The following is a 27,301-nucleotide window of genomic DNA, read 5'->3' on the forward strand; positions in this document are numbered from 1 at the left end:
TTAGGTCCAGATCTAGACGGATCAAATCCGAGGCCCACTGGCTGTGTGACCCTGGGCAAGTCACTTCACCCCAACTGCCTCAGCAAAAAAAATAAATAAATAAAAATCCGAGGCCCAGTCCCTGTCCCTCCAGTGTTTCTGGAACTGCGCCGTCCCTCAAGGAGTAACGTGATTCTGTTAGGCAAACAAAATGGAACAAAGTAACCGTGCAGGGATACAAAGTAGATCCAGGGGTGTCCGGGGCAGGTTCTCTCGCGCTGAGGGGAACCGGGCAGATTTGGTCCGATCGGAGCGGGAAAGAAAACTAGGGATTCTGGGGGCGGAGGTGAAGCTCATTGCAGGTGGGGGAAGGGGGAGGGGAAGGGGAGTCGGTCAGTACAAAGGCTGAGAGGCGAGACGAGCTCAGTGGGTAATTGGACGTATCTATAGAGCGCTCGACACGCGGCACTCAGCCCCTTGGAGGTGCACGATCACCGCAGAGTTTAAGGGTCGATCCGAGAGATCTTGGGGAAGAGCCCTCTCCGTGCCTCAGTTTCTTCCTCTGTAAAATGAGGGAGAAGACCGAGCTCTAAGTCCATGCTACTGGGACAGCCTCGGCTTTGGGGGCGACATCTCTTCGCTCCCCGCGGCTTTCCCGTCTCCCTCGAGGTTCCTCAGCTTTCCCTGCAGCCCCCGCGGGCCCAGCGGCCTGGAGCACACCTGGAGCATATATTATGTTAATGAGCTCCTCGCCCCGCCCCCGCCGGCCCAGCCGCTTGGCAGGAGACCGGGGGCGGGGGCTGGTGGGCGGGGCGGGTCATGCTAATTAGAGCGCCCCACTGCGCGGGCCGGACGCCGGAGGCAGCGGGCGGCGGCGGGCGGGGCGGACTGGCAGCGGCGGCCGCGGCGATGGCCGGGGCGCTGGCGGGGCTGGCCGGGGGCTTCCCCGGGCCGCGTGCGGAGCCGGCGCCGGACTCGGACTCGGACACGGACTCGGAGGAGCCGGGCCCCCGGCGCGGGGCCGCCTCGCTGCTCCGCTCTCCGCAGGTCATCCACAGCGGCCACTTCATGGTGTCGTCGCCGCACAGCGACGCGGTGCCCCGGCGTGGCTCCCAGGAGGGGCCCGTGGGGCCCGCGGACTTCGGGCCGCGCAGCATCGACCCCACGCTCACCCGCCTCTTCGAGTGCATGAGCCTGGCCTACAGGTGAGCCGGAATGAGCGGGGCTCACGGGGGCCCCCGGGGGCCAAGGCTCGCCTCCCCCAGAGCCCCTGCCCCCCTCGTGGGCCTTTCCCGCCTGTCCCAAGGTCCTCCGTTCTTCTCGGACCCGCGGCCACCTCGGGAGGTCCCCCCCAAAGCCCGTCTCCCCTTCACGGGGCTGCCCCCGTCACCTCACCTGAACCAGCACCCCACATCCCCGGGACACGCGGCCACCTCGGGGCGTACACGCCGGAGCTCCTCCTCTCTGGCCCGCCCCAAACCCCGGCACCCTCCACCCCCGTCACCCCGGGGCCCCGGAACCGAGGTTGCCCTCGGACCTGCCGCTGCTCTGGAGCTATGCCGGGGTGCGCCCCCTCCTTCCCCTTCGGGGCCTCTCCCCGCTCTCCTGGGGCCGGATCCCGAGCCGGACAGATCCGCAGCGCCCGGACCTTCCCCCACTGCTTCTATTCTGGGCTCCGCCGCGGGACCTTTCCCGCAGAGCCGCATTTTCGGGATCTCCGTTCCCGGACACCTCGGGAGAAACCCACTAGAACTTCTTGTGCCTCCCGAAATCCCCCGCTTCCCCACAAATTCCCACCATCCCCCCAGGCCCAGGGACAGAGCAAGTGCACTGTAAAACAGGCTCCCCGGGGCTCTTATCCCACCCCCCTAGACATGCCCACCGTAGTCCCCTCCTCAGAATTCCCAGCCTCCTGTCCGTTTCCTGCCTGCGCCCCTCTCTGCTCTCCCAGAGCCCCCACAGCGCCATTCTCTCACCTCGGAACCGGCATCTTCCTTCTCCTCAAATCTGGCTGTAACTGGCCCCGTCTGAGGGCCTCCAGGCTCATCCTAGCCGGAAACTCCTGGCCCCATCCTAGTGTGGAGGGGACCTTCCTCTGCGCACTCCCAAGATGCCGGCTAAGAACCTCACCCTGCTGTGACTTCCCCCGGGAAGTTCCCCTGGCCTAGAGGAAGCCACGGGTAGGAAGGCTGGAGCCTCCAAGCCCATTTCTTCTCGCAGCAGGCACAGTGCAGGAAGTCTGTCCCAGCAGGGGGCGCTGCAGGCCGCTTGGGGGATCGGGGCTGGCATGGGCCAGTGGTCCCAGCCGCCCCTGGTCTGGAGGAAGGGCTTAGCTGGGCAGTCGGGAGACTTGGTGGTCCCAGACGGAGCACCTCTCCCCTGCCCCTGAGCTTGGAGCAGAGGGGCTCCAACCTAGAACCTCAAAGGGAACACTGGGGGGAGGAGGCTGAGAATGGGCGGCAGCTCGTGGGGTGTGGAAGTCTGCGTCCAGCCAGCTCCAGGCTGGGCGCACAGGAACCCCTTTCCCTGCCCCCTTCCTGGCCAAGTGCCCTGGATGTCCCAGAGCAAAGTTCCCAGAGCAAAGAACAGAACAATCCAGGGATTGGGATAAATTATCAACTGGGAATAGGAGAGGAGAAAGGGGGATAGGCCGACCTTGATCCTCTCTCTGCAAATATCTCTCCCTCCTCCCTCCCCCTTCTGAGAAACTCTGGCATCCGTTGCCCGCCCTTCCCCCTGCCCTGAAACACCCAAGGGTCCTGGCAAGGGGAGGAGAGTTACCTCCCTTTAGTTCCAGAAAGGAACATGGCAAGGGGGCGGTGGAGGGGCTCTTTTTGATCAACCGGGGGATTGGAGCCCTCCGTCCCCACGACGAGAATCTATTGGCCAGGCAGGCAGCGGGTAACCTTGGCCCACATAAGTTGGCAAGATGCCCAGGTCATGTTGCAACCCGATCGGCTGGGTGGCCGGGACCAATGTGGAAAGTTCAAATTCCCACCTCAACTCTCCCCCTCCCTCTCTCTTCCTCCCAGGTCACAGGACAGTCTGGGGCATCTCAGGTCCTGAGCATGGTCTCACCTTAACAGGGGTTAGGATCCTTTCTGTCCCTTAACCCTATCCCCGCCCCCCAAAAAACAAGGTCCCTGGTCCCTGCTAGTTCTGTCTCCGGAAAGGCAGATCACAGGGAGAGGCCTTCAGACGCTCTGGCCTCTGTTTCTCCCAGAAGACAAGGCAGAGGGCAGGGTGTACCCTGCCAGATTTCCCACTGTCTCTACGGGACAGGGGATGCATGTGTGGGATGAGTTTCTTTGAGCCCTTCAGTCCCTCAGAGCTGTTTCTCCTCTTTTGCCCTCCCTGCTGTCCTGTCCTCCCTTCAGATTTGGGGACAGGTGGACTGTAGGCCAAGGTCTGGGGGATGGGTCTCACTCTGGGATTGGCCACTAAGAGCCCTGTCCCTCCCCCAAAGAAAAGATTTCCCCTTCACAAGCCAGCTCCGCCCCCCCCATGGCTTCAGCCCCTCTGCTTCCCCTCCCCCCACGGTAACACATGTGCTCTAAAAATAGTCCAAGCTGCCCAGAGAGGCAGTGTCACAAGAACCCAGGAGTCCTGTCTCCTAATGTTGAGCAAAGGTGCAAGTGGGCAGTCTCAGACTCCAGGCAGGCACAGTCCCAGGATGTAAGCTCTGAGGGGTCCCCACCACCTGGCAAAGTACCTAATGGCCTCCTCAATCTGGGCAGTCACCCTCTGTCAGCAGCATTAAGGATGTAATCTGTAACCAAATGTGTGTGTCCTTGGGTTGGGGTTTGCAGAGGGGTTGAAGGAAGATTGGGCAACTTCTAGGTGTCAGAACATCGAAAATGGTGCTGGATCATAGGAAGTCAGAACTGAATTTAAACCCCGGACAAGACTCTTAATGGATTTCGGTCTCAGTTTGCACATCTGTAAAATGGGGATAATACTTGTAGCTTTCACCAGGTGATTGTAGGGCTCAAATGAAGTCATATGTTAAGTGTTTTGCAAGCTTTAAAGTTTTCTATAAATAATGTTAGCTATTCTTCTTGGGAACTCCTTGCTTTTTCTTCTCTCTAGCCCTGGCTTGGAGTGGGGGGTGCTAGGAAGCTGGAGGTGATCAATGCTAAGAATGAGAGCATAATACTGGGGGTTGAGAGGGAGGAGGAGATCCAGCCAAGCTACACTGGAGAGGCTCAGTGATCAGCAGAGGCTAGATAATGACAGTTTCCTGAAGGAGGAATTAGAAATCTAGAGAAGTTAACCAGTGGTTCTCCAAAGTTCTCAGAGGGGCCTTACATATAGTCTCATTTAAGCCTCCTAGTAGCCCCGGAAAGGAGGGAGTGCAGGGTAAGGGCTGGCCCTTTGGCTTCATTGCTATAAGAACTCCCAGGTGAGGAAACTCCACTGATGCAGCCAGCGCCTCCTCTGTAACTTGTATTCTGAGAAGGTTGTCTGCAGAGGGAGTCACTTACCCAGCATCCCACAGCCATTATGAGTTAGAGACAAGGCTTGAATCCAGGTCTTCCTAGTTCTAAGTTACCTCTTTATCCATACGCCACCACTGCCTCCCTACAGATACTGTTATCCCCATTTTCTAGATAACAAATAGAGGCTCAGGCTTTTATGAATCACCTATGGTTATACAATTATTGCAGTATCAAGTGTCATCTCCATTTAATCGATGAGAAAAAAAGGCTCAGGAAATATAATTGTGGATTTATGCAATTTGTAAAGTAAAAGGCGTACCTTGTCCAGAATGATACTAAGCTATGCTTGGCAATACCCTAACTGTCCCTGAAGGGACTTCCCTTTGGGGAAGAAAATAACACTGACTCCGATCCATCCAGAGGAAAAGGGCCGGGAATAATGGGAAGTCTGGGACTGGGTATACTTAACCTAGAGAAGAATAGACCTGGGGAATGTATGCAAAGAACTATCAAATGGGAAAGGGAGTCGTCTATTCAGAAAATATTTATTAAATGCCTTCCATGTTTAGCATATCATCTGTGGGAAATGTTATAAATGTTTAGTATGTTCAGGGGATCTTCTATAAGAACCTGTCAAGTTGGGAAAAGAGAAAAACATGGTCTCTGCCTTCATAGAGCTTACTATTTAATAAGAGGGTAAGAGGCCGTTAAAAAATAATCCTTATCAGGGCAGCTAGGTGGCGCAGTGGATAGAGCACCAGCCCTGAACTATCTGATCTCAGACACTTAACACTTCCTAACTGTGTGACCCTGGGTAAGTCACTTAACCCCAATTGCCAGAGAGAAAGAGACAGACAGAGACAGAGAGAGAGAGAGAATGAGAGAATCCTAATCTGCAATGTTACCTCTGTCCATTGGAGCTGAAGTCCAAGGGGAAGGCCATAAGTCTCCTGTTTCATCCAGGGTCATCTCCAGTCGTCCTGATCTATATCTGGCCATGGGACCTGATACTAGAGGGGAAAGTGAGGCAGGTGACTTTACCCAACCATTCTTCACATAAATACAATTCATTTGCATGTCATAGCATCCCTTCCCTGATGTCATGGTCCTCTTGGGACAAAAGACAACATTATGGACCAAAGACATCAGGGAGACAACATGGAGAAGGCAGTTTTGAAAAGAATTAAACAGGAAGAGAAGAGCATTGTAGGAAGAGAGGAGGGCAGGAGGGAAGAGATGGAGGTGAGAGAGTTCAGAGCAAGCAGAGAGGCAGGTCGGCTCAGGTGATGCATCATGGAGATAGGGCATGGAACATGACCTGGGCATGGAGACTGGTCAAAGGCAGGAAGATGATTGACAGAATGTCGAGGGCAAGAAACAGCGGGGAGACTTCTTTGCCCACAGAGTGAGAAGAATAATGTAGAATGAAGCTGGAAATATAGGTTGGAGGCAGGTCCTGAAGGGTTTTAAATAATCAGCAAAGGAGTGATCCATGGGACCATAGGGAGCCAATCAGATTTATGGAGTAGGAGCGTTATAGAGATCTGTACTTCAGAAAAGCCACATGGAGAATGGATTTGAGAGGGAAGAGGTTGGAGAGGGGAGATGGGTTAGGAGGCTCCTGCAATGACCCCGACTAGAAGTAATAAGGGCCTGCAGTAGGGAAGTAGACACCTGCCACGTCGGAAACGTGGTTTTCTCCAGATCACACAGTGGCTGACAGAGCTGGGCAAATCCAGAAAAGAGCCTTTCAGCCTCAGGGTCTAGCTCCTACTCCTTCTTCCATGCTCCGTATTAGTCCAGGTGATTAAGTTCTTCACATAGTTAGGAAAAACAACTTTGGAAACACTTCCCTAAAGAGCAAATCATCGAATGAGAGTGCAGAAAGGACACAAAGATCCTCAAGAGTGATCCTCTCAGCCACACAGAACTGGGGCCCAGGGCTCGGCTGTGGGCTCACGACTATGGGCTAGGTGGCCGGCTCAGCCAACCTGTACTTTTCAAACCAGAAGTTGAAATTGAGTGGTTCCTCCCTCCCCCTTTTATCATCCACCTCCATCACAGTCTCAGTAGAGAAATATCCATCCATTATTCAAATCACTTATGGTAGTGAAAGTTGGCCAGTCTCCAAGGATGGCACCCACCATGCCAAGCCGTGTGCCTGTGTCAGCTCCATAGCAGACCTTTGTCCAGCACACTCATACCCGGGGTGGGCTTCTTCCCAGCTACCCTCTTAAAGTTCTGGACAGCCAGGTGGGTACCTCATCAGTCCTTGATTGGTACTCTGACTGGATGATAGTACATATGTAGATAAAAAGTCAATATGGAATGATCAAAGCAAGCCATACTCAGGATCGCTGAGTATAAAATATCCAAATAAAGAAACTAAATACAGAGTATCTTGTGCTTAAAAGGATATGTTGTTTTTAAGGCTTTTCGGACTCTCTCTGACGCAGTTTAAGGTTTTCTTGGCAAAGATAATGCAGTGATTTGTAATTTCCTTCTCTAGCTCATTCTACAGATAAAGAAACTGAGGCATACAGGGTTAAGTGACTTGTCCAGGGTCACACAGCTAGTGTCTATGGGTCAAATTTGAATTCAGGTTCTCCTGACTTTGGACGGGTGCTTTATCCATTGCCACATAAAGATATCAGAGATTCACAAGTATTGATACAAAATTGGATGGAAGAGGGAGAGAACAAGTAGACAATTCCAGATAGAACTCTCAGATAATCACTTGTCGACCAGCCAGAGCACCAGTAAGCCTGTACTGAGCCCAAATAAGTTAAGTCTCCAGTCTTTATGATGTGTTCTGTGCACTAGTAGACTCCACAGTGTACACAGATGCTGGCATTTATGAAATCCCCTTTATATGGTTTTTCCCTCTAAATCAGAGAGGCCAAGTAATCCTAACCCAAAAGTTGGTCCCTGCTGGTGGGGGGGGGGGGGGGCTTCACTTTAGCCTTTAGGCTCATCAGGTGGCCCTGATCAAGCCAGTTCTTTCTCTTCTGCTTTCTGCTCCCCCTCATCCCCATCTTTTTCACCTCATTAGGTTTTTAAAGTGTTTGCCAGCAAAGGCTTCGCAATCCCCTCCCTTTTCTTTCAAAGCTCTTAGCCTGGCCCCTCCAGACTGGCTCCATTCTCCTTGGCCTGTTGGAGAAAGCTGACTCAGGGGCTAGAGTGCTGGCGCCCAGAAGACCCCCATTCAAATCCTGCCTCCAATGTTTTTCAGTTCTGTGATCCTGATCAAACCACTTAACCACTCTGGGTCTCACTTTCCTTATCTGTAAAATGAGAGGCTTGGGCACTTCCAGCCCTGAGACCCCCAGATGGTGAAAGTGAAGCTCTGTTTGTGGGACAGGAAGGGCCTACAAGCTCCCCCCTTCCCCCCCTCCATTTCTTCTTCCTTCCCAGATGGTGTTTTGTTTCTGGGGCATGAGCCTGGTATTATGTACACTGTATTAGAGCAATGAGGCCCTCACTGCTGGGGCCTTGGCCCAGCCCCCTCCAGCTGCTGCTGAGCAAATACACAGCCTGGATACCAGGGAAGGCCCAGATGGGGGTGGAGAGGGGGCCACAGGAGAGCTAGGGCCGGAGCCCAGATAAGCGCAGATCCTCATACAAACACAGGGGGAAGGGGAGGGCCGCCACAGCCTTCCCATAAGCCAACTCCAATCTTAGAGCTTCTTCCCAAGTCCCAGGGTTAAGCTAGGAAAGGAAAAGAATTCCTTGAAGAACAGAGGGAGGCTGTAGAGCTTAGAGGCTCAAGAGTCAAAGCACCTGAGTTCAACATTCCACTGCTGTCCCCTAGGCGAATCACATTATTCTCCCGTGCCTCAGTTTCCCCTCCTGTAAAAGGTCCTCTGAGATCCTCCTATGAGTCTAAGGTCTTTGGGGCCTGTGCAGTAGAGAGAATCATTGGAAGTGTCTATTCTCCAAGGTGCCAGGCTGGCTTGAACTCGTCCCAGAACATATTCTGGAGGCGAGCCATAACTAGCATAGGGCAAACGTAGATTGACCTCAGACTGTTATCATAGGAGGAGGCGTGCTTTCCTCTCCCTGACCTCATTTCATGATACTCCCCAGGGAAAAACTGGGACCCGAGCAGCTGGACACCATCCAGAGATTTGGATTGTAGCTGGAAGGGCACAGAGGGCTGGGCCAGGCCAAGAGCTCCTTATGGGGGGGTGACTTTTTTTCCTTCCAAAAGTCCCCCTACAACAGTGAAGATAAGGCAGGACCCAGAGGGCTGTCTCCCTAGCAGAGGTTACCAGGACTCTGGGAGCAGTACCAGGACAGGGGGGTGCATTGAAGATTGGGGAAACTGGGAGGAAACCAGAACTGAGGGATGCTGGGAGAGAAAAGAAGATACTGAAAAGTGGAGGGGAGAAGCCACCTCATCTTGTAACTCTCTATTTCCCTGCCCTTCGCTCTTCCCATCACAGCCAAGCCGAACATGTCTCATTTCTCATTCTATGTCTCTGGGATTAATCTGATAAAGTAATTTTAACTAAAGTGTTAATGACTGATCCTGAGTTAATGTGTTATCAGTTTCCCAGATAATATAATTATAAAACTGTGAATGTTGACAGTGGAAGAGGCAAATTGGGATCCATGGAGAATCAATCAATTATCATTTATTAAACCCTTACTATATATATGGGACTATGCTAAGAATTGGAGATTATTAAAACAAAAATGAAATAGGCCTTGTCTCAAGGAGCTTACATTCTAATGCAAGAAGCAATCCAGGCACATCTTTGGGTATATAGAAAAGCTACAAAATGAATACGGTGTCGTTTGGTGAAATGAGATACGGGATAGCTGGTGGGAGGGAGGAAAAGCTTAATGTACTTGGACAGAGACTGAAAGGAAAGCAGGGATTCTATGAGGGAGATGTGAGGCAGGGGTGCAGACCAGACCGGGCAGGGAGTCGGGAGATAGAGCATTCTGTATGAAAAATGGCAAGTGGGTGAGCATGACTGGACTATAGAAGGGAAAAAAAGAGCCTCAAGTATAAGGAGAGTGGGAAGGGAAATTGGGAAGAGTATTCCGTACCAAAGAAAGGTGTTTATATATGGCAATAGGGAGCCTGGAGTTTATTATAGGAGAGTGACTTGGCCCAAACTCCCTTGAGCAGCTGTTTGGAGGCTGTATTGGAGTGAGAAGAGGCTCAGGGCAGGGTGCCCTCTTAGCAGGCTATTGTAAAAGTTTGAGAAGTGCCTTTCCCAAGATCCCACAGGGAATCGGTAGTAAATCTAAGCCAGGATTCCAGGCTCCTGATTCCTGATACAGGGTATTTTCACCAAACCACCTCAAATAATGCAGGTTTTAATGAGGTTTTTGAGTTTTTTTAATGCTTCAAAAGAGGGAAAGGTGAGGATTTTAGAGGTGGTGACAGATGTGTGGGGAAGATGGGAGGGGTAATAGAGGACTTCAGGGTCACTGCCAGTGCCAGATACCAGGTGCCCGCCTGCTGCCATTGTTACAGGACTAGAGGTGTGGGCATCAGAAATTCTCCTGGAGGTAGGTGGTGACTGGAGCTGGGGGAGAGGACAGGCTTTTTTCCCTTCTGTCCCTCTGTCCTCCCTGACCCAGATCTGCTCTGCCCCTCACAGTGGGAAACTGGTGTCTCCCAAGTGGAAGAACTTCAAAGGCCTGAAGCTACTCTGCAGGGACAAGATTCGCCTCAACAACGCGATCTGGAGGGCCTGGTACATCCAGTGTGAGTGGGGGAGGGCATCCGGGGGGCTGAGGGCAGCTGGGCTAGGGCCTCCATTTTCCTCTGCTCTTCACCTCAGGCTTCTCTTACAGTCATGGCTTTCTTGGGTTCAAAACACGCCTTCTCCAGGAAGCCCCCCCCAGACTGACTCCAGTTGGACTCCTAGTAGCATAGATTTGGAGTGGAGTCAATCATAAGATCAGAAATTTGGAAGAAGAGACTTTAGTGGTCAATCCTTCCTCTAACAAACTATGTTAGAACCCTGGCAGCTAGCATCCAACCGTGAGACATTGAGCCTCAGTTTCCTCATCTGTAAATTGAGGGGCTTAGATTAGTTAGCTTCTAAGGTCCCTTGGCAGCTCTGATCCTAAGTCCAGCCCATTGTTTGACACAAGAAGATGCTAAGGACTTAAGGGATCAAGGTGCTTGTTTAAGTCACACAGGTGGGTAGTAGCAGCTGGAATTCGAACCCCTCTCCCTCCGACTCCAAATATGGTGCCCTGCTCACTACACAGCAGTGGGTGCTTGACTCTGAGCAGCAGTTGCATCCTAGGGCTCAGATCCATAGTCCATCGAGCTCCAGATTTTGTCAGCCAAGTTGAGGGAAGTCACCCCTTACATCATCTCAGGTTAAAGGTAAGCCTCATCTCTTTGTATCTCAGCCAACTCAAGCCTGTCCATATACGGCTGCGATCTGCTCATCTACTCAGCCTGTCCCCTCTCCAGGGGGACTGAGCGCATTTTTCCCCTATTTCACTGCAGGGGCTCATAGTCAAGGCAACCTAGGTTCAAGTCCAACTTTGAACATGTTGCCTCGGTGACCCGAAACAGGTTTTTGTGGCATGGCAGAGCAAATGTTGGTCTCCCTTAGTGAAGGGAATTTCCTCATCCTGAAGTTTCCCTACATTCATGAAATCCCAAGTGAGGAGCAAGGAAAGTGCAGCTCTCTTGCCGATCCCTTCCCTAATACCAATGTAATAATGGATGGTTTGCCTCCTGGGCCCTCCTCCAAGCTCGAGGACTCTCCCACTGAGCACAAGTTCAGGGTCCTCAAAGGCTTGCCTCCCTCCTCCAATAAAAGCTTGGTTGTCGGACTTGGAATGGGGGGTGACATTGGGGAGCTAACATGTAGAACGGGGACGGGGGGAAGAAGTGGGGTCATTTAGCCTCTAAGGTCCGATCTTGCAGGTTCAACTCCTAGGCTCCTACATGGAAAGTTGGAGGAGACCTCAAAGGCCAGCTAGTCCAAGTCCCTCATTTCACATAAAAGGAAACTGAGGCTCAATCTGATTAAGTAACTTGCCCTTAGTTGCCTATGTAGTAAACCTGAGCATAGGAATTTGAACTCAGATCCTCTATGTGCAGAGTCAGGCTCTTCCCGTTACACAACTCTATAGCTATTCCCCACATATTCCATTTACCTTCTTGGCGAGGTTCCCAGAATTCCTGGAGGTAAGTGTGGGAGACATCGGGGGCAATCAGAGGTAAGATTTGAACCCAGATCTTCCTGTCTCGAAGGCTAGCTCTCTGCTCACCACAATGTGCCATCTCCTTTATTAGTTTGTTTTCATTTTGTTATTGTTTGGGGGAGGGGGAATCTGGATTGAGATTTTGCCCAGGGTCACACAGCTAGTCGGTCATATTTGAACTCTGGTCCTCCTGACCACAGGGCTGGTGCTCTATCCACTCCCTCCTGATTTGTTAGTATTAATATTAATATTAGTTCATGTGAATATTAATATCCATATTAATGTAATTATTGTAATATTATTATTCCCAATTCTATTAATATTTGCATTCATTCATGTTAATATTAATAGTCATAATATATCATACTCATATTAATCCACGTTAATATTAATAGTCATAATAACATTAATCTTCCTGTTCATGTTGATGTTAATATTCATGATTCTATTAATATTAATATTAGTTGATGTTAATATTAATAGTTGTCATAATATTAATAGTCATAATAATAGTACTAAAGAGGAAGTCTAGTACAGAAGAGAGAGTTCTCTTGCGCAGTTCTCCTGCTGGGCTGTGGAACTCTTGGGAAGGAAGCAGCACCTCAAGTCGTCCTCCGGTGTGGTCCCATGGAGGAGCCCAGCGGTGGACTCAGAGACCCCTGGGACCTCACCTTCTGGAGCTCCAGTCTCCTGATCTAGAAAATGAAGAGGTTGGACTAGACGGCCTCAGACGGAGGCCTTTTCTGCTTCTAGGCCTGAGCCAAAGTTCTGCTTTCATTCCTTCCTCAAGCATCTGTTGAGTGTCCTTTGGGGCGCGGCCCTGGGTCGCCTAAGGGAGCTCCAGGAACTGTGAGCTTTGGACCCTGGCTTTGAGGGGCTTCCTCTCCAGCTGGAGACACACACACACGCTCACAACACACACACACACACACACACACACACGTACACGCTCACACTCACACACACATATACACACTCACACTCACACACAGTGTGCACACAAAAATAATTCATAATAGCTGAGACAACAGAATGAGCTGTTTCTGATCGAATCTATGATTCCATGTTATATTATCTATGATTCCGTAAGTATTATAGGGAATTACTAGAGATGAATTACTTTAACTCCTGCATCTCAGCAACTGTTTTGAAGTTTATAATCTTAGGGGAATCCTGAAAGGTTAGCCAGTATTACATGGCTAGGCTGTGGTAGAGGCAGGGTCTGAACCCAGGGCTTTCTGTGAAATGAAGGGGACTATGACCAAAAAGGTGGAGGATGGGGCAGCTAGGTGGCGCAGTGGATAGAGCACCAGCCCTGAAGTCAGAAGTTCAGGTACTTAACTCACTCCTCCTAGCTGTGTGACCCTGGGCAAGTCACTTAATCCTAATTGCCTCAGGGGAAAAAAAGATGGAGAATAAAATCTGGGTGCCTTCCTGGAGGAGGAGAATTTGGGACTGGGCCTGGGATAATCCTGTCATTCTTAGTGAGTGGCTTCCATTGCTCATTGTGAGTATCCAGGGGAGGGAGGCTGGGAGAACAGAAGTCTCCAGTGGCCTGACTTGGCCAACCTCCTTCCTAGATGTCCAGCGGAGGAAGAGCCCGGTCTGTGGCTTTGTGACCCCTCTGCAGGGATCCGAGGCGGACGAGCACCGGAAACCGGAGGTATTTGAGAGGTCCCCCTGCAGATCGGACTCCTCCAGACCTAAACCTCTCCCCCAAGGGTGACTGACGTGGCCCACCCCGACTTTCCCTGTGGGGCCAGCCTGACTCTAGACTAACTTAACTGGGGTGGAAGGTGGCAGGGACAGAGTGGGGACGGCTGAGATGGGGGAAAGGGGAAGGTGCTCCTGGAATGGCCCACCTTGGGCCTCCGAGCCTCCCTTTCCATGGGCCTGGCCTCCCCCTCCCCAGGCCGTGGTGCTGGAGGGGAATTACTGGAAGCGGAGGATTGAAGTTGTCATGCGAGAGTACCACAAGTGGCGGATTTACTACAAGAAGCGGGTGAGTGGGAGAGGGCCTTCCCACCCACAGCAGCCAGCTCGGCCCAGAGCTGGGCCCAAAGCCTGGTCCCTCCAGGAGGCGCCACCCCCAGCCGCTCAGGGATGGGGTTGGGAGCCCCAGACCGGCCCCAGCTCCTGCTGCCCTTCCAGACCTTCTCAGACCCCCACCATTCTCTTCCCTGGATGGAAATCCCTTTCTCTACAGCCAGACTTGCAGCACCACCTAGTGGCTATGTGATGCCTCCATGTCCTCCCTCCTCCCAGAGCCGGGCACCTGGGGGAGAGGGGCTCCTGATGGTGGGAAGGTGGAGGGGATGTTTTGGTGGGAGCCAACCCTCTGTGTGTCCCTGCAGCTCCGAAAATCCAGCAGGGAAGGGGACCTCTTGGCCCCCAAGCAGGTAGGTGGCTCGAGGGAGCAAAGGAAGAGTTGGGGAAGACGGAGGGAAGACTTTATTTTGAAGGGAATGGGATTAAAAAGAAAATCCACAAGTATCACAAGGAGATGGAAGCAGGGGCAGAGCAAAGGATTATGGGAGTAGGAAGTAGGGTGACCCCAGGCAATGCCATCTCCCAACTGGAGGGAGGAGACAGCTGTGCATTGGAGCAATACCCCCCACCCCCCAACCTCTGCAGGATACATGATCAGAGTCATCCCTCTAAGCAGGGGTTGGGGGATGGGGGGACAGGGACGGACAGTAGGCTGACCCCTGTCCCGCTGGCTTGCTGGTTGGTGCCATCTCCCCAGGCGGAGGGGGGGTGGAGGCCACCAGAACGATGGTGCGAGCAGCTCTTCTCCAGCGTGGTGCCGGTGCTGCTGGGGGGGACCGAAGAAGAGCCAGGGGGCCGGCAGCTCCTCGATCTCGACTGCTTCCTGTCCGACATCTCTGACACGCTCTTCACCATGACCCAGCCCAGTCCTGCCCCGCTCCAGCTGCCTCCTGATGACGGTGAGAAGCCTGAACCCTGGCGGCTTCCGGTATCGGGGTGAAGCCTGCCGGGAACGGCGAGCTGGGGTTCTGAGAGGAAAGACTCCGCTAGGAGGGATGGCAGGTGTAGATCCGAAAGGGCCAGTGCAGTACCTCATTCTAAAGGAGGAAACTGAGGCACAGAGAGCTTGTGACTTCAAGATCATAGGATCTCAGATGTAGAGGTAGAAGGGACTTTAGAGGCCATGTAATGCAACTCCTCCATTTTACACATGGGGAAACTGAGGCATGGGTTGGTTGTGACTTCAGAAACACAGGGTCACAGATGCAGAGCTAGAAGGGACTTGGGAGGTCACCTAGTTCGACCCTCTTGGCTTTTGAGTGAATGGATTAAATCTATGAACTGAGTGGCTGCTAAACAATTTCCCAATAGGCTTATAGGCCTAGGACAGGACAAGAAATCGGAAACCACCTAGTCCAATCCCCTCATTTCATAGATAAAGACAGGGAAGTAATTCACTTCTGGATTAGAGGACTGTAGCTCTCAAACTACTACAGATTTTACAGATAAGGAAACTGAGTTCCCGGGCATTGCACTGAGTTGCCCAAGTCACGTGTAGGCAAGACTTGAACTCAGGTCCTCAGAGTCCAAATCCAGTGCCTTTTCTGCTGAATATCCCACACTAGGATTCTGCACCTCAGTTTCCAATCTGTAATAAGGGGGGTTGGAATGGATGACTTCTAAAAGGACATTGGGAGGAAGGGGCAAAGCTTCATTGAAGGAAGGATTGGAGAGGAGACCTGGCAGAGAGGGGCTGGGGATGAGCCCACTAGGGAAGGACCAGAAGGGAGACGGACTGGCAGCAGGGCCCGGACATCCCAGGAGACGTGACCGACATTTAGCCTAGAGCAGTCCGGGAGCGAGGATGAGGGTGGGGGGTCATGTCACGTGGTAGGGTTGGACTTGTCCTGCTTGGCCTCAGAGGGCAGAACCAGGACAGAGAGGCTGGTGTCCAGAAGAGATCCAGGGTGCCCACTGCCCAGAGGGGGGTAAAGGGGACACCCCCAAGGGCCCCGGGTCCTCACAGAGTCACCCACTCTCAGCGATGGAGGGACCTCAAAGGCCACCTAGCCTGCTTCCTACCTGACCAAGACTCCAGCTCGTGCTGATGAGGAGGATGCCACGACCTCCCTCCCCGCCCCAGGCCCCTGGGGAGGGACAGCAGAGGGAGAATCCTTGGTCAGCAGGGGCTTGCGCCAGGTGGCCTCCGAGGCCGCTCCTTGCCCTGGGCTCCGGTGATTCTGCGAGAACCCTGGGAGGGGATGAGGGGAGCCCCCTGCCGTGAGGCTACGAGAGTATGAAGGTGGCCGGCTACCGTCCGGGCCTCCTCCAGCCTCTCCTGACGCTGCCTCCGCCCTCCCCCCAGCCTACATTGGCAATGCCGACATGATCCAACCAGACCTGACCCCCCTGCAGCCCAGCCTGGACGACTTCATGGACATTTCAGGTGAGGGGAGCCAGGAGAGCTGGAACTGGGCCCAAGGTGGGGGCCGGAGAGCCGCCATAGGGGAGGGGGATGTCCTGAAGCACGAGCATGGCTGCGGCCAAGGCCCCCCCTTGGGCCCTAAAGATGTCTGCAGAGATTTCTTCTGGGCCTGTGACGCTTCAGGGAGGGAACCCTCAGACCAAAGTGCCCGGGGAGGAGCTCCGAGTCTGTGGCTCATTCCCGAGCGGACGTCAGTGCTGAGGAGGAAGGTTCAGTCCTAGGGACAGCTCAGCATCAGGGATGAGGGCTCTCTCAGGCTGGGCTAGGATTTCATTGTCAGGTGGGGTCTGAATACTAGGGAGAGGCCCAGAGCTGGGGCCGAGGATGGGGTGGTCAGTGCCAGGGCTGAGGGCCTAGGGCTAAGGCAGAGGATGGGGGTCAGGGCCAGGGCTGGGGCCGAGGATGGGGTGGTCAGTGCCAGGGCTGAGGCAGAGGATGGGGGCCGGGGCCGGGGCCGAGGATGGGGTGGACTCGGGGCTGGACCGAGGGCTCAGGGATGAAACGGTGACTCAGTCGGGGCTGAGGGCCCAGGTTGGAAACAGAGGCTTGTTGCTGCAGATAAGGGCAGTGTCAGACGGGGAAGTGCAGCTCTGAGGGAGCAGTCTCGGTGTGAGAGCGGGTGTTCAGGGATGGAACAAGGGTTCGGTTCCAGGTTTGGAGCCTCTGAGAAGAATAAAGACAGGGTTGGGAATGGGAGCTCAGCATGGAACAGGACTTCAGGGCCCTGGGGGGCTTAAAACTCAACACTGGGGTCCAGTACAAGGGAGGAGAGCTCAGACTGGAGCATTATCCTAAACCAGGGATGAAAAAGCTTTCTGTCTCCGGTCAGAGCCGAGGCTCCCCGGAGTCCCCGGCACAAGGGGCCGGTTGGAGAGCCGAGATAGGGGTTGGTGTCCCCACTGCTCCCCACAGGTTCTTTGGGTCTGCCAATCAAGAGGCAGGGGCCAATGGGGATCTGGGAATGAGGAAGCAGCCCGTGCCTCCATGCCTGCCCGGCCAGCCATGGGGAGAGGGGAGGTGGCTGCCTCAGGCAGAAGTGGAGATGGCTGGGCTTGGGGAGCAGGCTGGCCCTGCTTGGGGACAGCCCTGGCTGGGAATGGACACCCGAAAACCAGGTAGGAAGAGGCTGCCCACAAAGGGCCTCCCCCACCTTCCCCAGGTCATGGTGGGTGAGGGGAGAGAAGGGGAGACCACGCGACCCTGAGAGGCTGAGAGAGAGGGGAGGCTGGGCAAGGAGAGCCTGAAGTGAGGGCGTGAGAAGTCTCGCTCGGCCTCCGTGTGGGGCCCCTCTGTGAGGCCCGGAGCCGAGGGTGCCTGGTGTTGGGATGGGGACAGGGACCTCGATTCAGAGCAGTTTTCTGTTCTCACCTTTGCAGTTGGAGACTAAATGATGGGCATTGGGCTTCGCGCTGGGCCCCAAAGTATGGGGAGAGAGATTTAACGAGCGATGGAGATTCCAGAGCAGGGAGGACAGTCCAGCCTGAGGAGGGGGTTCGTGTTCACTAGCAGAGGAGGGCAGAGGCCGAGGGCTCCCAGACAGGAGGATGGTTCAGGGGTAGGGATACTGGAGGCTCAATGCTGGGAGGAGGGAGCTCAGGCTTGAGGACGGAGTCTTGATGGCGGGGTGGGGGTTCAGGGCCAGAAAAGGAGGTTCTAATGTTGAGGATTTCATTAAATTCTACAGGCATTTATTAAACCCCTATTGTATACCAAAGCCTGTACTAGATACTGGGGAGCCAAAGTCAAAAAGGAAAGACTCCCTGCCTTCAAGCAGCTTATATTCACAGCTAAGCAAACCCCTTTTGTCAAGGAGATTTGGGGGGCACAAAAACTGGGGAGACCAGAAAAGGCTTCATGCAAGTAGAGGGCTAAGGGGCCCAGCAGATACAAAGATCCAGAACCTCCAATGGAGAAGAACTAATGGATCCAGCTGACTAGAACGTGAAGTGTGAGGGGCAAGAACAGGAAACAAACCTAGAAATCGAGGCCAGGGCCGGAACGCCTGGCAGGGGAACCCGCATCTCCTGGAAACTTCCCAAGCAGGGGAGGGGAGGGACGGGCCCGGCTTTGTGCTTGAGGACAGTCTGGGGCAGGGAGCCGGACCAGCAGCAGTTAGTGCCCCACCCCAAGGCTGGGCCCAGGACGGGGCATCGGGGCTGGGGGTGTGGGGAGTACCGGGGATAGGCTCAGGGTCACATGTGGGGCTTTGCTGCTGGAGAGGGACATGTTCTCTTCTCTGGGGGGCTTAGGGTTGTGTTGGGGACAGAGGGGGGCTTATGAACAGGGAGGAGGTCTGGGGACTCATGGGCTCAAGGCTATGATGCATAATGTTTGGGACTTAGTCCTGGGGTGGAGATGGAGCCTCGGTGCGGGGGGTCAGGGCTCGCTGTCGGAGCCGGCTCGGTGGCAGGGGACTCGGGGCTCTCGATTCAGGAGCAGCAAGGGCTCGGGCAGGACGGATGGCCGGGTCCTGAGGGCTGGTCTGACCCTGGGTTTCGGCAGCCCCTTGGGGGAAAGGCTAGAAAAGGTGCGAGCTGATCTCAGGGGTACATAGGACCACGGCTCTTGGAAGCCTGAAAGGGTGGGACGAGGCCCTTTGTCTCTGCTTCCCCACCTTGGGCGCCTAGTTAGCTCTGGGTAGGGGGGGCAGGGGCAAATGGGCCAGGGGCCAGTTTCATGCCATTGTCTACACAGGATCCATAAGCCCCCGAGTTGTAGAAATGCTTCTCTGAGATCGGGAGCCCCGGTGGCCCCTCCTTCTCCCCTGAGCCTCCCTGGGGGTGGGGGGGCTCCTTACCCAGAGACAAGGGGCTGAGCCTACCCCCACCTTGTCCTCCGGGGGCTGGAGGGCTCCAGAGAAGAGAGAGAGAAAGAGGCTCCATCCCTCACACTCTCTCGCTCAGTCCTTCTCCAGGGTCCCAGCCTCCCAACCCCCAGTCCGCGGCCGGACCAGGGTACCAGCCTGGGTCAGGGCCGGAGAAAGGTGCCGGGAAGAGGGCAGGAGGCGGGCAGTCGGCAGCGGGCGCTTCGGAAAGCCCTCGGGATGTGGTTAAGCCACAGGCAGCTGCTTCCCAAAACCAGAATAGCCTTCAGCTTACACAACCCCCACATGGGCCAAAGCTGGGGCTGCCCCTGCCCCCTGCTCTCCCTCCACCCACCGGGGCCCTGCCCCTCCCTGTTGTTCTGTATCCTCACTCCCCAGTCATGGACTCCCCCTTCTCTGACCTCTCACTTCCCTTCCCTCTCCCAACCGGAATGGCAGAACCCTGCCCAGGAACAGGGGGTCATGGGCTGGGCAATAGGGCACCCCTGGGAGGGCCATTTCCGGGGGTCTCGGCCTGGCCCACCCCACCCTACTCCGGAGCCGCTTCCCTCATGAGTGAGACAGAAACTCTCCCAGTTTCACAATCTACTGTAAAAACACAGCCACCCATGGCCACCCAGGGACCTTCCCCGACGGGCTTCTCGTGGGTACAGAGGCCCCCGTCCCTCTCCAAGGCCTCCAGGTGGAATGTGGCGGAGCGGGTCACCAAGGAAAGAGAAGCCCCCCTCGTGCCCCCTGACTTGCCTGTCCTGTCCTTGACTTACAGATTTCTTCACCAACCACCGGCCCCCATCGACACCTGTGAGCTTCCCAGAGCCCCCCAGCTTTAACCCCATGGCCGACCCTCTGTTTAGCGGCGGGTTCCTGACACCAGAATCCCCGGCTGCCCCCCAGGGGGTGCCCCTTCTCCTGGGCAGCCGCCTACAGGTGAGTGAGTGTTCCCACCTCCCCCCAAACTCCTCATCTTAGTCCTTAATGCCTTGGTATTCTCACACTCATTCAGTTAAAAGGCCCAGTGGGGGCAGAAGACCCGAGTTCACCTGGAGCCTCAGATCCTTCCTAGCTACGTGATCCTGAGCAAGTCGTTTTAACCTGTTTACCTCAGTTTCCCCATCTGTAAAATGGGGATAATAACAGCACTTCCCTCCCAGAGTGGTTGAGAGGCTCAAATGCGATCACAATTGTAAAGCATGGCACAGTGCCTGGCACCTAGTAAGCACGACGTAAATGTTTGCTGTTCTCACTGCTCGTTATCCCTATAACCCACAAGCCCCATCCCCGGCCAGACTGTGGGGGACCCCGAGGAGACTCCCCCAAGTCAGATTATATGAAATAAAGAAGGTAGGCTGTGACGAGTGGGCCCTGTGTCACTGGGTGGTCCAGGCCATGCTGGGGGAGGCCAGTACCATCCTCACAAGCTGGGGTGGTCCCAGGTTTCCCGGAGGTGGCGGAACTTGAACTGAGCCTTGAAGGTTAGTATGAAAAATGGGCAGGGAGAGATTCAAAGAAAGGGGGGGGGGGAGTGTGAGCAGTTATGGGGGCTGGAATAAGCCCCTTTTGCCTGTCCGGAGTTAGGGAGAAGTCACGTTATTTGTGGAATTCTAGGCCATCTACAAAGCCCCTTTTCTCAGCATGACCCTGTTAGGGCAGTGGTTCTGGGGTCATCGTGATCAAAATTCCCATCTTATAGAAGAGGATACCGAGGTTCCAAGAGGTTCTTGGACTTGCCCAGAGTCATAAAATTAGGAGATTACAGAACCAAGACTAAAACCCAAGGTTCTGGATGTGAGAAAACGCTGGGCTGCAGAGGGCTCTGAAGCTTGAAGCCCTGCAGGAATAGGGGCGGCCCCAGTCCCTTCATCCCGGGCATCAATCAACAAGCACTTATTAATCACCTACTGTGTGCCCAGCACAGTGTGAGGTCCTAGGGGTGTAAAGACAAAAGTGAAACGAAAGAGAGCTAACATCCTGTGAGCCACAAAGTGGCCGCAAAGTGTAATGGAACTAGTGCTGGCCTTAGAGTCGGCAAGGCCTGGGGTAAAATCCCTTCCCAGACACGTTACTGGGCTGCCGGGACCAATCATGTCATCTCTCTGAGCCTCAGTTTACTCCTCTGTAAAACGAGGCTTCTGCTAGAGCCGAGACGCTCCCTCTCTCCCCCCCCCCCCCCCCCCCAGCCTGGCAGACGTCTCCTTCCCTGGGAAGTGCTTGTTCATTCTGCGTCGGCTGCTTCCGTGTCCCTTCCTCTCTGCCCCCGCCTCCCCCGGCCTTGTTAAACCTTGCCTCTCGGGCTTGTGAAATCCCCCTTTAAAACCCCTACCTCCAGGAAGTCTCCTTTGCCTACCAGGATTTTCCGCCCTGCCCGGGCCCAGTGACCCCATCTCCTTTCCCCGAGGTGCATTTCCTTAGCACTTGGGCCGTCCCTTTGTCTTACTGGGGTCTAATGATCTGTTTTGCAAACCCAAAGGTTCCTGTCCTTCACATCCAGAGACCAGCTGGCCCGGGCTGGGAGCCTGTGCTCCCCATTAGTGACCCCCTTCAGAGGGCCCTTAGCCTGGCAGGATTGTGTCTCCTTTTCCTGTCCCCTCACTGTGCCCAGCACAGAGCTCTCCATAAAACATGCTGATGGGGGAAGGGGCTCCCTCAGCCACTAAGCTTTTTGCTTCTTTCAGGCTCGGAGCAGCTGCTCTGGACCCCTGGACTCACCAACTTTCCTGAGCCCCGACTTCCTCCTGCCGGAAGACCCCAAGGCCAAAGCCCCCCAGTCCCTCCTCCATTTCCCTACTCCCAAGGTGCCGGGCCTGGAGCCCTGTCCCTCTGCCCCCTTCTCGCCCCTGGCCCCTTCCCCTCTCCTGATGCAAGAGGACTGCCTATATCCGCCCAGATTTCCCTTCCCTAATCCGGTCCCCCCTCCGACAGTTCCCCCACTCCCCACCCCCACAAACTTCCCCCCGACTCACCCCAACACTGGTCCTTCCCCATCCCCTTTCCCCCTGGAGCTCCTTCCTTCAGGATACCCAGAGCCCTGCTGTGGGCCCCAATTTGCCGTGCCCCGGCCACGGCTCAAAAGCAAGCCTCCAACGCCGGCCCCTCGGATGCGAAGGCCCAGCCCTCCCGCCTTGGCCGGGGCGTCCAACCCCTGTCTTACCCAGCTGCTCACTGCTTGTAAGGGGGACTCGGGGAGATGTTTGGTGAGGGGGGCAAGAAGCAGAGTTGGTAGAAAGGGGGTTGGAAAATGGAGGAGCTGGAAAGGGCAGGGACCCCCGTAGGGAGCTGTTGAAGGGATGCAGGGGGAGGAAGCACAGAGGTCCCTGTGGGAGGTAGTTTTGGCCGCTTGGGGCTCAGGAAGTGGCTAAGAGTAAAGGTAGTTGAGGGAGGGGGCAGTGAGGGAGGAGGCAAAGACTGGCCCTGGGCAGGGATCTCTCACCTCTCTCTGCTCACTCTCCTCTTCAGCCAAACCAGAGCAGATGCTGGAAGCGCCACTCCCTTCGAGCAGTGCTCTCAGGCCTTCTGGATCCCCGGTAAGGGGGGGGGGGTCAGGCTGCTGGTCAGAAATGGGGAGGGGACTCACACACGTACGGAGTGGTCCTCAGGGTGGCCCTCCCCTCTGACCAAGCCTTCCTCCTCATCTTCCTCCAGCAGTCAGGACCCTCGGACTTTCCCTGTTCTTTCTACTCCCCACCTCTGGCTCAGCCCCAGCCCCAGCCCACCCTGACCCCCATAACTCTGGCTGCTCCCGGGCCCTTACTGGTGCCCAAAGCAGAGAGGCTTTCCCCTCCAGCGCCCGGTAAGCATGGGCAGACACAGTGGGCAGAGGCTGGCGACAGGGCTGGGAAGGAGAGGAGAGAGAGCCTCTCCTTCAGCAAGTGCTTACCCTGTGGTAGCGAAGTGCCAAGGATCCCAGTGGGAAAAGCAAAGTCGTCCTGCCCTCGGGGAGCTTCCCTTCTACGAGGAAGAGGATACATATGGGAAAGGGTGGGCCGGGGAAATCCTAGTCGGGCCAGAATGGGAGCAGGGACGCGGAGCAGCGGCCACAGACAGACTGAAGGTCGGCAAGGGCGGGAGTGGAGAGTCTGTGTCCAGATGCAGAGAATATTCTGAGCGCGCCCGTCTTCTGTCTCGTCGCAGGAAACGAGCGGCGTCTGTCTGGGGAGCTGCCTCCCATGCCTGGCCCAGTGGGGCTGGGCACGCGGATCTCTCCCCCACAGCCCACTTTGGGCAGAGCACGCCCGGACAACAAGGTGGGGCCGGCTCCCCCTCCTGCCCCTTCCCCTCCCTGGGCCTCCTCCCTCCCGGGACCCTCCAGTTAACCCTGACCCCTCCCCTGCAGACGGAGAACCGGCGTATCACTCACATCTCAGCGGAGCAGAAGCGGCGTTTCAACATCAAGCTGGGATTTGACACCCTGCACAGGCTGGTGAGCACACTCAGTGCCCAGCCCAGCCTCAAGGTGAGCGAGGCCGCCGAGGAGGGCACGAAGGCCCGGGGAAGCGATTAACCAGAGTCTCACCGGGAGTGTCGAAGGTGGCAAAATTCGAACCCATATCCTCTAAGGCCAGAGCCAGGTTTTTTCCACTATACCATTCTGTCTCCAACTTACTGCCTAATGACCTCCCTGCTGTTCTCTGGGCCTCCCATCCACCCATCTACTCATCCATCCACCTGTTCGCCCACTCATCTCCCATCCATCTCCCACCCACCCTTCCTTCCTTCACGCTGCAGACATCTTTAATCTGTTGAATTTCTCTTTGGAATCATGGGTACGTCCATGTCGCTCCTCCCAGGCCAACAAGTGAGAAGTTCTGTGAAGGCACAGATGGTCACCTTGAATTTTTGTACGTCTGATGCCAGCATGGCGCCTTGCATACAATATATGCTTAATACACAGTGATTTTAATGAGCTGAGGAGAAGTGAGCCCCCACCTTAGGGACCGCCCATGCTCCTACAAGTTCCCCCAAGGCCCCTTGCTTCGGCCCCGAATTGCAGGTGAGCAAGGCCACGACTCTGCAGAAGACCGCAGAATACATCGTGATGCTGCAGCAGGAGCGGGCGGCGATGCAGGAAGAGGCCCAGCATTTGCGGGACCAGATTGAGGAGCTCAACACTGCCATCAAGTAGGGAGACTAGCAGCTGATTGGCCAGGAGGGAGAGGGAAGCTGGGCCAGGCAGGCGAGGTCACAGAGATGCCGGCCACTCACCCTGGCAGGCCACCCTAACCCACTCTCTTCCCTTGGGGCCTGCAGCCTCTGCCAACAGCAGCTGCCCGCCACTGGCGTGCCCATCACCCACCAGCGCTTTGACCAGATGAGGGACATGTTTGACGACTACGTCCGGGCTCGCACCCTGCACAACTGGAAATTCTGGGTCGTATCCTTCTCCGAGCAGAAAGACCCCGTTGTCAGAGGGCTCTAAGAAATGCCCCAGAGCCAGCCCCCAAGATTGGGGAGGAGGAATATGTGGGCATTATTGGTCTGAGCTGATGACTAAGGGCCTGCGGAAGAAGATGTGCAAGGAAGCACTTGGGCTGTGGGCGGCATTGACCCTTCAGCCCCACTGGAAGCCCAGTGTTGTCCCTAGTCTAAATTATTCATTATTTCATTGCTTAGGATGGTACCCAGCACATATTAACTGCTTGACAGAACTATATTGACTTGTTAACTCAAATAATTACTCTGCACTAGCTACCAGGAATTAGAACAACAACAGCTAGCACTTATATAGTTCTTTAATATGCAGGGTGACCCCGTATTGAGACTTTTGAGGCACCCTCCATGTTATCTCATTTGGTCTTACCAAAAATACTGGAAGTTAGATGTTATTATCTCCATTTTACAGATGAGGAAACTGAACAGATAAAGGTTAAGTGACTTGTCCAGGCTCACACATCTAGTGTATGAGAAAGGATTCAAATTCAGGTCTTCCTGACTCCTGAAACACTCTTTTCTCCCTACACCCCCTAACTGGCTTTGATACAAAAACAAATGTGGAATAGGGACACCCCCATTCTCATCCGCCACCATTTCGCCCCAAGGCTATGATGGGAACAGATGCACTGGTTGGTGGGTATCCCTTTATCCTCCCTACTTTTTGCATTCTGACTTGAGACCTGTTCTGTTCCCTCTCCTTCCTCATCATCCATTGAGTCATCTCTGTCTATTATTTATAGGCCAAAATTTGGCTGAATTCTGGGAATTCCTGGGCAGCCAGGCTGTGTGTGGAATAGGGCAAAGACAGGTTTGGGAGGCAGAAAGCCTGGGTATGAGTTTTGGCTCCCCATAAAATATAAGTTGTCTGAGGATAAGGAACAACTTCCTTTTACATGAAGTTTTTCCTGATCCCCCCAAAATAACTCATTTTGGGGGGGTATATATTTTGGGCACACTTCCGTATTGTCCCCATCAACCAAATGTAAGCTCCTTGAGGACAGGGCCCTTCTCACTTTTGTCCTTGTATCCCCAGCATCTCAGCACACTGCCTGGAACTACTAGAGCAAAAGACCCTCCTGATCACTTTGAGCAAATCATCTCCCTAGACTTTCCTCTTCTGGAAAATGGGGTGGGGGGGCATGCTGAACCACATGGTCTCTGAAATTTCTTTCTCTAAATTATATGACCTGGAAAGTGAAAATAACCATATTTCTACTTTTTATCTCACAAAATGGTGGTTATGGGGAACAGACAGAGGGGGGATCCTGTCTGAGGTGTATCTTCCTTAACCCACTGGGCTGCCAGTTCAGCATCCTTATCCGGCCTTTGTTTGAGTCCTTCAATGGGATGGTGTCCACAGCAAGTCTACACAGCTTACGCCAGACTTCACTGGCCTGGCTGGACCAGTATTGTTCTCTGCCTGCTTTGCGTCCTAGTAGGTCGAATCCCTCTACCACCACCACTGACCGCCACTGTAGAGATCACAGTCCTCTAACCATCAAACCCCGTCACAGCTTTATGGCCCCCAGAACCTGCCCTTCCCACCCCCTGCACCCAGCACTGCTCCTTCCCCCATGCCATGGGCAGGATGGGCATGGATGATCTGACTGATGGCTGTCTCCTTCTCTCACCAGCGGTCCTGAGCTCCCTCCGCCAGCTGAGCACCTCCACCTGCATCCTGACTGATCCTGCCCGTGTCCCTGAGCAGGCTGCTCGAGCTGTCACGGAGGGCAACCTCAGCAACCCCTCCTAGGGGTCCAGAAGCTAACCTAAGTTGTGAATCTCGGCAACTTGGGGTTTTTCCCCCACGCCACCCAGTGCCTCTTTTCTGGATGTAGGATCCAGAATCCTTCTGTCAGAGGATGGGGCAGATATACCAAGGATCATAACATAAAAGCTGCACCAGCCTTGAGAGAGGGGAAGCAGACCCCAGGGAGAAAGAGGATGTTAGAGTACAGGAAGCATGGAGATAACCAAACTGTTTGTCTGGGCTCATGCCCTGTTCCCCTACCTGCTATGGTAATAGGTATTTGTAACCATGACATGATGATCATCCAGCCATGGAGAAATTACAAGTGGGTGTCCCACCAGGATATCACTAGTGTACCCACTGTGATACCCCTTGATCTCCCCTTTTCCCACCCCTCATCACCCCCATGCCTCATTTCAGCCTCCAAATGGGAATCATCCCAGAGAAAGAGGTGAAGATTAATTTGTATTGGGAGGGGAGGGAGATGGTACATCCCGTTAGCTCCCCTCAGGCAACGGGGGGGGGGGGGGGAATCCCTGGCTGGAAGGAGCCCTGGCCACTGCAAATTACCATCTCCCTCTTCCTGTCTCCGAGTAGGGCCACTGGCCAGAAGGCAAAGGTTACCCTCACATTTCACCTCTGAAGCATAGTTCTGTGCCAAGGGAAAAACAAGGAAAAAGTCAGGCACCAGGGTTGCTTCACAGTGCTGCTGGCAACTTCTATGTGGACAAGTCCCTCGTCCCCCTAAGCCTCAGTTTTCCACTATAAAGTGAGGGGGCTGCCTCACCTGATATCCCAGGTGCTGTTATCTCAGCCGGGATAGTGGGAGAAGTGGGGAGCAAAAGAAGGGCATGGACCAGACTAAAAGGAGGGAAGCTCACCCACCCTTCCCTCTCCTGCTCTAACCTCCAACCCCAGGTGGACAAGGATTTCCTTCTTTCCTTGTTGCTTCCTCTGTGCTTCTCTGGCTCTTTAAATGAGACCACCAGCTAAAGTCCAGGGGCCTTTGCTGCCCCTCACCCCATTCTCTCCCCTCATCATCTATGGGGCCCATGGCAGGACAGCTCCCTGGGGCCAGGGGGATTGGGCTTAGGGAGACACAGCCAGGAGAGCTTGGCCCAAACGAAGCTCCTGATCAGAGGAAAGGCAAGCATCTTTCTGGTGTGTGAATTTTCTGAATAATTTTTGTCCAATAAAAAAGTGAGAATCTGCCGAGA

General features: G+C 54.5%; 1 protein-coding gene across 3 annotated transcripts; it reads left to right on the forward strand.

Annotated features, from left to right (window-relative positions):
* The first annotated feature begins 873 nt into the window (after nucleotides 1–873).
* MLXIPL (MLX interacting protein like) lies at nucleotides 874–27,301 on the forward strand. Of its 3 annotated transcripts, none has more exons than XM_074264087.1 (17): nucleotides 874–1,184; nucleotides 10,037–10,143; nucleotides 13,190–13,272; nucleotides 13,522–13,611; nucleotides 13,964–14,008; nucleotides 14,356–14,557; nucleotides 15,964–16,044; nucleotides 19,674–19,834; nucleotides 21,580–22,072; nucleotides 22,361–22,428; nucleotides 22,547–22,694; nucleotides 23,036–23,148; nucleotides 23,238–23,357; nucleotides 23,895–24,022; nucleotides 24,152–24,275; nucleotides 25,640–25,769; nucleotides 25,969–27,301. In XM_074264087.1, the coding sequence occupies exons 1-17, from the start codon at nucleotides 889–891 to the stop codon at nucleotides 26,085–26,087; spliced, it is 2,508 nt and encodes an 835-aa protein (XP_074120188.1). In that variant the 5' UTR covers nucleotides 874–888; the 3' UTR covers nucleotides 26,088–27,301. The 3 variants fall into 3 exon arrangements, with proteins under 3 accessions (XP_074120188.1, XP_074120189.1, XP_074120190.1); XM_074264088.1 differs by having other exon boundaries at nucleotides 22,550–22,694; XM_074264089.1 differs by lacking the exon at nucleotides 15,964–16,044.

Source organism: Sminthopsis crassicaudata, chromosome 4 (assembly GCF_048593235.1).
Source record: "Sminthopsis crassicaudata isolate SCR6 chromosome 4, ASM4859323v1, whole genome shotgun sequence".
Taxonomy (NCBI): Eukaryota; Metazoa; Chordata; class Mammalia; order Dasyuromorphia; family Dasyuridae; genus Sminthopsis; species Sminthopsis crassicaudata.